Source organism: Sus scrofa, chromosome 3 (assembly GCF_054392235.1).
Source record: "Sus scrofa isolate SSC_HxYL_T2T_F1_AM1 chromosome 3, Sscrofa_HxYL_maternal_Yorkshire_Landrace_v2.0, whole genome shotgun sequence".
Lineage (NCBI taxonomy): Eukaryota > Metazoa > Chordata > Mammalia > Artiodactyla > Suidae > Sus > Sus scrofa.
In genome coordinates this window covers 11,511,777-11,524,866 of record NC_139385.1, presented here as the reverse complement: position 1 = coordinate 11,524,866, position 13,090 = coordinate 11,511,777, and the positions used below count along the sequence as shown (strand labels likewise).

Genomic DNA, 13,090 nt, shown 5'->3' with positions numbered 1-13,090 from the left:
TCTGCTTTAACCAGTAGACAACCTCTGAGGTTGGGTCAGACACGGCGACACAGCTTCTACCTGGCTCCTTGAAGACACTCGGGAGCCCTGACCAGCAAGGAGGAAATCTACCTACCCTGGAGTTGCTGCACTGGAAAGCCCACGTGGGAGAGTCACACAGAAATCCAGAAAGATGCCCGAGGGGCCCACTGTGCCAAGCACCAGCTGTTTCCCCAGCCCTGGTGTCCCATGTGTGAGTGAGCCCAGCCGCCTTCTGCCTGAAACCTCTGCATGACAGACCCAGCGCCAGAGCTGCCCAGCTCAGCTGGTCCCAAATTTCTGACTTGCTGACACCGTCAGAGATAATACATGGCCATGGTTATTTCAGGCAACTACCTTTTGGGGTGATCTGTTCTGCAGTCAAAGTACCTGAACCAAGAGGCAATTAACCCCCTTAATGGTGGAAGCCAGTTTGAGTTTATTTTTTTTACTTGAGGCCAAAAAGCATCCTAACTGATAAAGCTTGTTTCTCTCAAGCCAAGATGCAACCGGATGCCTCCACTCCCTCCGCTGCCCCTGCCCATTTGGCACCAGCGATTCTCCCTCTGAGGTACATCTTGACTTCATCGTCTAGTTTCCTGCAGCTTCCCAGCCAGGGCCTGCCTGAGCCATCCCCACTCTCGCCTCAACTACTGTTCCAGCCTCTGAGCTGGTCCCCTGGCTACTCACAGGCACTCACTCTCCTCACTACTTTTTTTTTTTTTTTGGCCGTGCCTGTGGCATGCAGAAGTTCCTTGGCCAGGGATAGAACCCTTGCCACAGCAGCAACCCAAGACACTGCAGTGACAATGCTGGATCCTTAACCCACTGAGCCACGGGGGAACTCCTGGAAGACAACTTTAAAAGGGCAAAGCAGAGTTCCTGTTGTGGCACAGCGGAAACGAATCTGACTAGGAACCATGGGGTTGTAGGTTTAACCCCTGGCCTTCATTTGGTGGGTTAAGGATCTGTCGTTGTCGCGAGCTGTGATGTAGGTGGAAGATGCGGCTTGGATCTGGCGTTGCTGTGGGGCTGTGGTGCAGGTCGGCGGCTACAGCTCTGATTCGACCTCTAGCCTGGGAACCTCCATATGCCGCAGTTGCTGCCCTAAAAAAGACAAGAGACAAAATATATATATATATATATATATATATATATAAACAGATAAAATAATAAAAGAAAAGGGCAAAGCTACTTCCTTTACTTCAATCCCCCCAACAAAACACAAACTCGCTGTCATGGTTCCCTCCAAGGCCCTGGACAGCTGCTCTGTCTCGAGCCAGCTCCGTAGGGCCGTCTTCTCCCCAGGGCCTTCCTCATGCTTTTGCTTTTGCCTCCTTCCTAGGACAAGCCTCAGGGCCTTTGCACATGCCATTTCCTCAGCCCTTCCTTCACACTCTGACTGATTAACTGATTAACTTCACTCGGTTTTTCTTCAAAGAACCTTCCCCTGGTCCCCAATCTAAGGAAAGCTATTTTGTCTTGAACAGCCTGCTCTTTCCTGCATAATCGTGGAACAACGCCTCACTGTTACTGGACTCTGGGTAGAGGTGTTCGAGGCGGATGTCCCATCGCTGGTCCACAGGGCCTGTGAAAGCGGGGACTGTGTGTTTTCTTCACTGCTGTCTCCCCAGGGCCTGGCACATAGTAAGTGCTCAAGAAATATTTCAGTGGAGTTCCCGTCGTGGCTCAGTGGTAACGAACCCGACTAGTATCCATGAGGACTCAGGTTCGATCCCTGGCCTCACTCAGTGGGTTAAGGATCCGATGTTGTCGTGAGCTGTGGTGTAGGTCGCAGATGCGACTTGGATCCTGCATTGCTATGGCTCTGCAGCTGCAGTTCTGATTTAACCCCTAGCCTAGGAACATCCATATGCTATAGGTGCAGCCCTAAAAAGACCACAAAAAGGAAAAAAAGAAAAAAGAAAGAAAGAAAGAAAGAAAGATCTGTTAGCAAGGATGTGGTCTTTTCAAAGGGGACCACAGCCCGAACCGGGCCGTTCCTGCTTTTCTCCCTGCCCAGCCAGCTTCCCTCCCGCCTGGGCGCCCCGGCCTCTCCCAGCCTCACCGTATTTCTTATTGAACAGATCCTGGACTTGCTCCCGCAGCGTGTTGGCGATGTCGATCCGGGAGAGTCTGGCGTCGTAATTTTCTGCAAGGCGAAGAACAATTACGGATTTGGGCTGTTCAATGAAGAGGCACTCAGTGACTTCCAAGGAATGCGATTTTCTAATTAGGGGCAACTCCTCCTCGGGCAATTATCTGCTCCTTGGAGTGGGCCCCTCGGAGTCCTCCAGCTCTAACGTCTTGATGGAGATGGGGGTTTTTTTCCGGAAGGACGCACACTGTTGCGACAACAGTGATGAGTCGGAAATTAATTGTTGACATTTGAAAAACCACACCAAACCAACCTGGAGGTGAGAGGCTCTGTGAAGGGGAGCGGCTTCCCGGCCCCTGGCGGGTGGGGCAGTGGGGAGGGGGGAGCCGGCCTGGCAGCTCCCCACGGTCACTCACTCACCCAGAGGGGATGTGTTAAGGAGCCGGCGTGTCAGCACCTGCCACAAGGCGCCTGACCTTGGGGAGATGAGAGCCTGGCACTGCCTTGTGGGAAGAGAGCGATGAGTGGGGGGAGGGAGGGGATGGATCTCTGGGCAGCTGGACCCCAGTCTCCTAAGAGGGCTGGGGGTGCAGAGCCGTGGGGTGAGGTGGGAACACAACCTCACCCTCCCCATCATAGAAAGTTCCAGCTGCCCGGGAAGGAGCGAGAGGCGAGGCAGTAAGCAGGTGCCCCTCTGGGATCTGGGTCCTATCTCCCTGGACGCCGCCACCCCCCGGCGCTGGCCTTTCCTGTCACTGGTCTGGCAGTAATGACCCAGGGCCACCTGGGGAACACCTGCCCTTGACGAAGCACAGCCACAGCCCTGCGCTGCCCAGGGAATGCTGTTCTCAGCCACCTGCAGCCCCCCTGATGCTCCACTTGATCCTTTTTTTTTGCTCTTTAGGGCCCTCCCTGTGGCATATGGAGGTTCCCAGGCTAGGAGTCGAATCAGAGCTGCAGGTGCCAGTCTACACCACAGCTCACGGCAGCGCCAGATCCTTGACCTGCTGAGCGAGGCCAGGGACTGAACCCACAACCTCATGGATTCCAGTTAGGTTCATTACTGCTGCGCCACAACGGGAACTCCCTGCTTCTGGTTCCTGCCTCATTCCTCTACCCAAGCTCTCCCCCATCTTCCAGGCCCCCCCTCCACACTCACTTCCTCCCCGCCACCTTCTTAGCCCTCCTCTCCTCGGATTTCAAAGCGCTATGAAGAGCCTGGCTGACTGCCTCATTCAATGAGGGCAGGTCAGCTGCCACCCCAGATGGCCAGCAGGCTGGCTCCTGTGCCCTGTACTCTGTCCTCCCCAGCCCCCCAGCGCCCCCATCAGGAGCCTCTCACTCACAGCTGGCCAACTACAGCCCTGCCCGGCTGCCTGCCTCATCTGCCTGCTTTGCTCAGACCCCCAGGGCCCCGAGGTTGGCAGCCAGCCCCTCCCACCCCCAGCCTGGCCCTCCAAGCCAGGTCAGGGTCATGGCACTGGGACAGCAGACCCCATCCTGAGCTTCAACCTTACCTTGAAAGCCCTGCCTCTTCAGGCTCTCGTCCACAAGAGGGTCCCCGGAATCCCTCTCTGGGGGCGGGGGGAGGGGGAGAGAAGCCAGGGTGAGCAGGCAGCTCCTGGGACCCAGGACAGAGGCGGTGTCTGGTGTGGGCGGGCAAACCCGGTGGGGAGGGTGGTGGGGGATGCCAGGGGACACGGGACCAAGTTGGAGGAAGCAGGAGGAGGCGTGGTGGCAGAAGCCTGGGGCCCCTCCCCCGCCCGGCCAGCACCTCCGCCCATGACCCCAAGCAGGGTACCTTGGGTGTCTGTGAGGGGCTCTTTGACTCCTTCCGTGAGCAGCTCAGGCCTGCAAAACACAAGTGGGGCCATCACCGAGGTCCCTCCAGGCCTCCCGGTATGGCTCAGCTCTCCCCTCCCTGGGCCTCAGTCTGCACATCTGTACAATGGGTGCTCCTAGCTCTGGACAGTCCAGGTCTAGGGTCCCCGTCCCCCAGGCAGCTGTCCTGCCAGACCCACGTGCTGGGCTCTGAAGATCTAGCAGTGAGCCAGACCAGCCTAGTCCTGGTGATTCCAGGATGCTGTTTACCTGCCACCGGCCAGGGTCAGAGCGTGTGGTCTGGGGGGCTTCCCACAGAGCTGGTTTGAAGTGCAGAAGCGGTCAGGGCTGATGATGTGGCAAGATCTTGGAGGGGTAGGCAAGGTTTGAGGTTTCTGGCTGACACTATTTCACTCTGGAGTTAGGGGCCTTGGGGACCAGGCTCGGCTCTGCACTGATGTCTGTTACCGCCACAGACAGCAGAGGCCGTCCCGGACATTAGGTGACCAGCCTGGTGGCCCCGAGGCAGGTAGTGTTTCCATCATCCCATTTGCAGGATGAGGAGACTGAGGCCTCAGGAAGTAAGGGGCCCGAGACCACAGAGCAAGAGAGGCAGAGTTCAAACTAGGGCCCTCCTCCTTGCCAGCCCGCAGCCTGCAGCCTCTCCCCACCTCCCAGGCCTGCTTCCTCATCTGAAGTAGAGTAAGAACACTGCCCTGGCTTAAGCAGAGGGAGGGGGTCTTACAAATCCAAGTCTGAGGAGGAAGCAGGACCAGGGCCCTGCTCCGTGCCCGTGGGGAAATCCATACATTTTCTGGGCTTCGGTTTCCCCACGAGGAGAAGGCAGAGAGGAAGCAATGGGGGTCGGGGGTCGGGGGTGTCTAGATGCAGACCCAGGCCTTGTCCAGCTCCCGAGACTGTGATCCAGGGCAGGGCTATGCCTCCTGCCTGACCCTATGAGCCCACCTCTGGCTTGGGCACAGACGCCTGCTGCCAGGACAGAGTGTAAATCCTCACCCACTGGCTGCCTGAAGCAGGGGGTGGCATCCTGAGTCTGGCCTTTGGCCTCACTCCCAGGCAGGGTCTCCTCTGGGCCACTGCCCGCCCTGTGACGGAGAGCTCATCACCTCTCCAGGCAGCCCACCCACAGACCCCTCCTCACACCGAGCCCGGGTCCGGCTCCCTGCCCTTCAGGAGATTGGAAGGGGTGGTTCTGCTAGCTGCCACCCTGCACCACACCCAGCCAGCCCGACTTCCCCAGTGCCCTCAACCTGCCATAGAGCCCAGATCCCCTACCACCCAGACAGGCCTGCTCTAGCCGGACAAGCCTGCCCTGAACACTGGGCATTTACGATCAGTGCTGCATGATAAAGCCTGGCTGGTCTTCGAGCCACCTGCTATCAGACAGACCTCCTGACCTCTAGGGAGGTGGGGGGCTGGAGACTGAGTTCAACCCCTGGGCCAGGAATCCAAGCAAGCCCAGCAATGAATCCCAGTACAACTGAGGTCGGTGGCGCTGTCTGGATCGTAAGCACACGCCTGTGCTGGAGGGCGACGGGCTCTGATTTCACAGGAGGAAGGGATGGAAGCTCTGTGTCTGGTTCCTCCCAGACCTTTCTGTCTCTTCATTTGGCTGGTCCCGATTTGTATCCTTTACACAAAACTGTCTTTGTAATACAATGCTTTCCTAGGTTCTCGAAGTCGTGCTAGCTAATTACTGAACCCACGGAGGGGGTTTTGGGAACGCCCGAATCTGCAGCCAGTTGCTCAGGAGCGGCGGTGGCCCAGGGACCTCGGAACTTGGAGCTGGTATTGGAAGTGAGGGTGGCCTTGCTGGGGATGGTGGCCTGCATCTGAGGGGTCTGCGAACTCGGAGTGGTCAGCGCCAGAACTGCGCTGCAGCGCTTCCGTCAGACAGAACCCTCTGCCTCTCCTTCCCTGGACCATCCATGTAAATCCAGCCTTGGTTTTAAATTTCCCAAGCATTGTCACTGTAGTTTCTTTCTTAGGGTTGCACCTGAGACATACGTTCCCAGGCTAGGGGTCAAAGAGGTGCTACCAGCCTACACCACAGCCCCAGCCATGCCAGGTCCAAGCCACATCTGTAACCCATGCCGAAGCTCACTGCAATGCTGGATCCTTAACCCACTGAGCAAGGCCAGGGATCGAACCTACATCCTCATGGATACTAGTTGGGTTCTTAACCCACTGAGCCACAATAGGAATGCTTGCTTTTTTTTTTTTTTTAATATAGTTGATCTACCATATTGTGTCAGTTTCAGTGTATAGCCAAGTGTATATATATTCTTTTTTCAATTTTTTTCCATCAGTTTATTATAAAATACTGGATCCAGTTTCCCGGGCTATACTGTGAATCCTTGTTGTTTATGCATTTGGTATAGGGTAGTGTGCATAATCTCACACTCCCGATCTATCCCTCCCCCGCTTCCCCTTCAGTAACCATAAGTTTGTTTTCTATGTCTGTGCAGCTGTTTCTGTTTTGTAAATAAGTTCATTTGCATCATTTTTTTTAGATTCCACATATAAGTGAGATCCTATAATATCTGACTTTCTCTGTCTAACTTTAACCTCACTTAGTATGACAACCAAAGATTTTTTTTTCCCTTTGTTTGTCTGGACTGCACGCATGGCATGCAGAAGTTCCTGGGCCAGGGATCGAACGCACACCAGAGCAGCGACCTAAGCCACTGCAGTGACAACGCCAGATCCTTAACCCGTTGTGCCACAGCGGAACTCCAACCAAGCAGTTTCTTAATTTTTTTTTTTTTTTTTTTTTGTCCTTTTGCCATTTCTTGGGCCGCTCCCTTGGCACATGGAGGATCCCAGGCTCGGGGTCGAATCGGAGCTGTAGCCGCCGGCCTCCGCCTCAGCCCCACAGCAATGCCAGATCCAAGCCGCATCTTCCACCTACATCACAGCTCACAGCAATGCCAGATCCTTAACCCACTGAGCAAAGCCAGGGATCAAACCCACAACCTCATAGTTCCCAGTCGGATTCATTAACCACTGAGCCACGACGGGAACTCCGAGGGTTTTTTAATTTTGGAGAATTCGATGAAAGCACAGGACCCTCTCTCCAGAAGAATGCACAAAGAAAATGAAAATTCTGGGTACATGTTTGTTTAAGAATCTGGGTTAAGACTGTTTTGTTTTGTTTTTTGTTTTTTAAACATTAACTTTATTTTTTAATATTTTTTAAGGCCACACCTGAGGCATATGGAGGTTCCCAGGCTCGGGGTTGAATGGAGCTATAGCTGCCGGCCTATACCACAGCCACAGCAATGCCAGATCCTTAACCCACTGAGTGAGGCCAGGGATTGAACCTGCGTCCTCGTGGATGTTAGTCAGATTAGTTTCCACTGAGCCACGACGGGAACTCCAAGCCTGTTTTTTGATCAAAGGTTTAGGAAGTATGATTTGATTTTGTGCTGGCTCTAATCAATTGGCAGTGGTTCTCTGGAGTATTATTTGGAGGGACTTGGGAGTCAAGTTTAAGTGCAAAGCAAGCAATCGGTGATATTGCCTCCAAGCGATGGCTTCTTACATGTATTTTATGGGCTGAACTGTGTCCTCTCCAAATTTCTTCTCTTTTTTTTTCTTTCTTTCTTTTTCTTTTTTGCTTTTTAGGGCTGCACCTGAGGCATATGGAGGTTTCCAGCTAGGGGTCGAAACAGCTATAGGTGCCGGTCTATATCACAGCCCCAGCAACTCCGGATCCGAGCCTTGTCTGCGACCTACACCAAAGCTCACGGCAACACCAGATCCCTGACCCACTGAGCGAGGCCAGGGATTGAACCCACATTCTCATACATACTAATTGGATTTGTTTCCACTGTACCACCATGGGAACTCCTCTCCAGATTTCTTATGTTGAAGCCCTAACCTCCAGAACATGACAGCATTTGACGATAAGGTCTTTAAAGAGACAATTAAGTTAAAATGAGGATATCGGGGTGGCCCTAATCCAATTTGACTAGTGTCCTCCCAAAGGGAGGAGATGAGGTCATGCAGACAGCGGTCCCAGGGGTGTGTGCACGCCAGGAAAGATCCGGGGAGACCGAGCAGGCAGGTCGTCAGCTGCCAGCCAGGGGGAGGAACCTCAGGGGAAACAAACCCTGCCCACACCATGATCTTGAACGTCCAGCCCCCAGAACCGCAAGGAAAGGGTTCTATTGTTGAAGCCTCCAGTCTGTAGGACGTTGTTACGGCAGCCCTGGCAAACTAATACACAGACACATACAAACACACATACAGGCATAACACACACACAAACACACTTGCGATTTACTGAGATGTCATTCACATGCCCCAAAATTCACCCTCCCCCTTTTTGTGGCTGCACCTGTGGCATGGGGACGTTCCTGGGCCACAGAAAGGACCCATGCCACAGCACTGACAACACTGAGCCTTAACCCGTTGCACCACAAGGGAACTCTGAAATGCATTCCTTTAAGGGGTACCTATTGATGGGTTTCAGTAGAGCCACAAAGTTGTTTATGCAGCAACGGTTAATTCCAGAATGCTGACATCACCCCAAAAATGTATCCTTCTTTAAGATTTACGAAAACTGACAACTTTTCACTAGTATTCCCAAGAGTACTATTGGTTACTTTTAATTTTTACTTTTTAAATTTTATTTTATTTTTTGGTCTTTTTAGGGCTGCACTTGCAGCACATGGAAGTTCCCAGGCTAGGGGGCTGAATTGGAGCTGTAGCCACCGGCCTACACCACAGCCACAGCAATTCGGGATCCCAGCCCTGTCTGTGACCTACACCACAGCTCACAGCAACAACGGATCCTTAACCTACTGAGCAAGGCCAGGGATTGAACCTGTGTCCTCATGGACATTAGTCAGATTCATTTCCAGTGAGCCATGATGGGAACTCCCAATCTCTCTCAAAATCACCTAGGCCACAGCAGTGACAACACTGGATCATTAAACACTAGGCTATTAGGGAACTCCTAAAATTGATTTTTTTTTTTTTTAAAAAAATGAACTCCTGATACAGGCAACCAAAAGGATGCATCTCAAAAGCTGAGTGAAAGAAGCCAGACCCAATAAAATACAATTATGATGCCATTTATACAACATTCTGGAAAAGGTAAAAGGACAGAATATTGATCAGCAGTTGCCTGGGGCTTGTGTGGTCAAAAGGGAGACACAGCAAGCTTTGGGAGTGATGGAACTGTTTTGCATCTTCATGGTGATGTGACTGTATGAGTTTGCCAAAAATCGAAGAGCTGCGGGGAGCTCCCTTGTGGCACAGTGGGGTAAGGACCTAGCACTGTCACTGTAGTGGCTCCACTTGCTGCTGTGGCTCAGGCTTGGCCTGGGAACTTTCACATGCCAAAAAAACTAAAGAGCAGTACATTTCAAAAGGGTGAGTTTTACTGAATGGAAATCAAACTTCAACAAACTCAACACTAAAAAACCCCAACCCATCTTGATCGAACAGCTATGATGTGCCAGGCCCTTTACTAAGCCTTGACCTCCATGGTCACCGCATAAACAGTACAGTGAGCCCCACGGAACACCCTCAGCAACCTGCTCAAAGTCACAGAGTAACAGGAGGAGCTGCCCTCCGCCCCAGGAGACTGTGAGCTACCCCAGTGCCTCCAGGCCTCGGCTTGAGGGGATGAACGGGGCAAGCAGCCCTCGTGTGTTACGCCCCTCCTGAAAAGTGACAGCTCCCAGAGTTCTGTCTCCACCTTGACCTCTCCCCTTGGTCTGAGTCCTGTAACCCACCTGCCATCCCTCCCTGGAAGGCACCCACATACCTCAAACATAACACACATCAGACCTAGCTCTTGACCTTGGCCTCTGTGCACATCACCTGCATCTCAAAAGATGACACCGCTGCCATGGCATCTATGGAGCCCCCAACCTTGAGTCATTCAGGCCCCTCTTTCTCTCACACCCCACATGCCATGTATCAGCTACCAGCACCATCATCAAAATACTGTCTGCAACTGACAGCTTTTCACCATTCCACCCCCCCTTACCAAGTCCAAGAGGCCACTGTGTCCCCCCTGGGCCAGGTACAGCTTCCTCGCTGGTCCCTGTTTCTGCCTCTGCCCACCCTCTTCAAAATCTTCCAGTGAGTTCTCATGAAACTTGAAATAAAATCCAAACTCTTCAAGCTGGCCCAGGACCCTGTATGCTCCAGCTCCTGCTCTCTCCTGGTCCTCAGCATTCACACCCGCCCCTCACGCACTCTGCACCAGTCGCACAAAGGCATGTCTCTGCCTCAGGGCCTTTGCATCTGCTGTTCCCTCTGCTTCAATGCTCTTCCACCAGATATCCACAAGGCTTGCTTCATTAGGTCTCTACTTCAATGTCTCCTCCATAGACAGGTTCCTCCTGCCCCTCTTTGCCCCTTTAACCTCATGATTTTATTTATTCACTTATTTTTTTTTAATTTTAATTTTTTCCATTATAGTTGGTTTACAGTGTTCTTGTCAATTTCCACTGTACAGCAACGTGACCCAGTCTCACATACATGTACACCTTCTTTTTCCCACATTAGCCTCCATCATGTTCCATCATAAGTGACTGGATACAGTTCCCTGTGCTGTACAGCAGGATCTCATTGCTTATCCACTCCAAAGGCAATAGTTTGCATCTGGTAACCCCAGAGTCCTAGTCCACCAGACTCCCTCCCCCTCCCCATCTAGTGATTTGAGAGATAAATGCACTAGAGCATTTATCTCTACCTGATTCTGCCTTGTGATTTTATTCGGTGCGATCAGACAACTGAAGGGCAGGACTCAGTGGCGCTCGCTGCTGCATCACTCCTGGCACAAGGTGGGCACTCAAGATGTATTTGTGGGAGGGAGGAACCACGTATCCACTGCTGGCATCTCCTGGAGCACCACCCTTTCTGCTTCTCTTGATGCAAACCAGGCCTCATGAGCGACCCTGCCCCGCGCCCCGTCACTGGCCTGCCACTCTAGGCGTATTTGTTTTTGTTTTCTTTTTACATTCGCACCTGCAGCATATGGACGTTCCCAGGCTAGGGGTCGAATTTGAGCTGCAGCTGCTGCCCTACCCCACAGCAAGACCACACGGGATCCACGCCACATCTCTGACCTGCACCACAGTTTGCAGCAACACCCAATCCTTAACCCACTGAATGAAGGACAGAGATCGAACCCGCATCACTGACACTAGTCAGGTTCTTAACCTGCTGAGCCACAACGGGAACCCCTCTAGGCATGAAGAACACTGCGAGGCTCCCAATTTAGGGGCCAGTTACTCCCCTGGGGAGAACAAACCCTTAAGAGTCTCCTCTTTCTTGTCACTTTTAACCAAACTAAGCCTAAATTTACAGTAACACACAGATGCAAAAAACAAAAAACAGGTCACCCAAGGTCCTCCGTCATCTTTTAAAAATACAGTAGCTGCCTCCATTCCCTCCAAAAGGCCTTTCTATCTGAGCTGGGCACACAGGCTGGATATGCTGGAGCACCCTGGGTTCTTGCAAACCAAAAGCAGATGCCGTCGGAAACAGAAGAGACCTGAAACGCCAAAGCCTGATTTTTTAATCCTGAGGTCAGAGGGTATTGTCCCCAGCCTGGATGTCCCATGGCCCAGGATACAAACACACCTGACCAGAGGATGCTCAGAACTCCCCAGGAGATCAAGCCCGTGGGCATATTCCCATTTTACACCTGGGCAAACTGGGATCAGGTCTCTTGAGACTGAGAGGGCATCCGTCTGGTTGCTTCCAGTCCTTTGGGCCTGGGCTGGACCTGGGCAACCTCGTACCTGCCCAGTGGAAGCCAAACCTCACCCAATGCCCTCCCGTTCCCCAGTCTGAACAGGGAGATGGCTACTTGGCGCTGCTGCTGGGTGCCAGGCAAGCCTGGCAGGGCTGCCGGGGACCCGGCCTGGCCTTACCTCTTGATGACAAACTGGATGCTGTTGCTGGCCTCCAGGATCTTGCGGAGCTTGGCGATCCCGAAGCAGTTGGGCCTGCGGAGGGAGATGCCTTCAGGCAGCCCCACCACAAACAGCTCCTCTGGGTACATCAGGAACTTGGAGTAGGGCACCTTGACAGGCTCCGAGATGCCAATGGCCTTGGCTGCAGAGACACGGCTGCTGTAGGGCCACCCGACCTACGGGGCCACGAGCCTCAACTCCCACCTCCCATGTCTGCATGGGGGGCCGCAGGTGCCAGAGCCCTTGTGAAACCCGGCTCTTGGATGAACCCTCCCGACCGTCCAGAGAGGTAAGTACTGTTAGCCCCCGTCTGCGGGCTCGAGACCCGGAATCCAGAGAGGATGTGACCTGTCTCAAGTCCCAGAGCTGGGAGATGTGAGCCTGAGTCAGCGGGACCCCCAAACCTAGGCTCAGTCTACGGTCCAACAAAGTCCGTGGTTTTGTAGGAAAAAAACCACTGACGGCTGGTGGGGCCTGGCACTGACTCCAGCCAAGTCCACTTGTTCCCATACTGCCAGAAAGGCCCGCCAGAGGTCCCCTGTGCCACCATAAATAACCCTAAATCCTCTGCAGGGCCCAATACCATGCCTTGGGCACAGATCTGAGTCCCAGGCCAGGCACTGCCACTCACTAGCTGTGGGGCCTTGGACCAGCTACGGCACTTCCCCAGGCCTTGTTTTCCCTCATCTGTAAAATGGGAGAACTGGTGGGAAGCTCCCCCCCCAGTGCCCGGCCAGCCACGGGGGCGGAACCAAGAGCAGCTTCTGCCCGGCCTCCCAGCCTCGTCCCTGGTCTTTCTAGTGGGAAAGACCTCGAAGGTGTCCTCCAGAGGACCCTGAGTGAGGGTGGTGGGGACTGAGGGGCAGGTACAGCAGAGTGGCCTCTCCCAGCTGGGGCTGAGGCAGACGGCACGTGTGAGCATGCTGACCGAGGCGGCGGGGTGCTGCATTTCAGAAGGCGGGCTTCTCTGGCAGTGCCTGGCTCCCCGGGCAGGGTGCCTGGAGCCCAGAAGGTGGCTGGGCAGCTGTCCCTGCAATGCCCCAGCCCCTACCCAGTGGGTCCCAGCCCTTCTGGCCCCTCCCTCCCCCATCGCTGTTCAGGGAGCTGCTGGGATGGGGGCGCCAGTCAGGCCTAAAGTCCCTTGGAAGAACGGCAGCTGGAGGGAGGTCGGGCCGGCCAGACCCTGCCC

The 13,090-nt window shown here is 53.8% G+C and overlaps 1 protein-coding gene across 14 annotated transcripts in view; it reads right to left on the bottom strand.

Moving 5' to 3' along the window:
* The window catches only part of GTF2IRD1 (GTF2I repeat domain containing 1), a 117,047-nt gene that overhangs the window by 37,637 nt on the left and 66,320 nt on the right, over positions 1 to 13,090 (bottom strand). For 9 of the 14 annotated variants that reach the window (XR_014840270.1, XM_021086347.2, XM_021086348.2 and 6 more), the window contains 4 exons: positions 11,860 to 12,043; positions 3,918 to 3,967; positions 3,634 to 3,690; positions 2,087 to 2,170 (listed from right to left, as the gene is read on the bottom strand). Coding sequence is in view for 12 of the 14 variants with exons in the window: in XM_021086347.2 (XP_020942006.1) it covers positions 2,087 to 2,170; positions 3,634 to 3,690; positions 3,918 to 3,967; positions 11,860 to 12,043 (375 nt within the window). In the remaining 2 variants the exon portion in view is untranslated. The remainder of the gene's footprint in view (positions 1 to 2,086; positions 2,171 to 3,633; positions 3,691 to 3,917; positions 3,968 to 11,859; positions 12,044 to 13,090) is intronic. The other 5 variants (XR_014840271.1, XM_021086346.2, XM_085016851.1 and 2 more) reach the window with 1 other exon arrangement.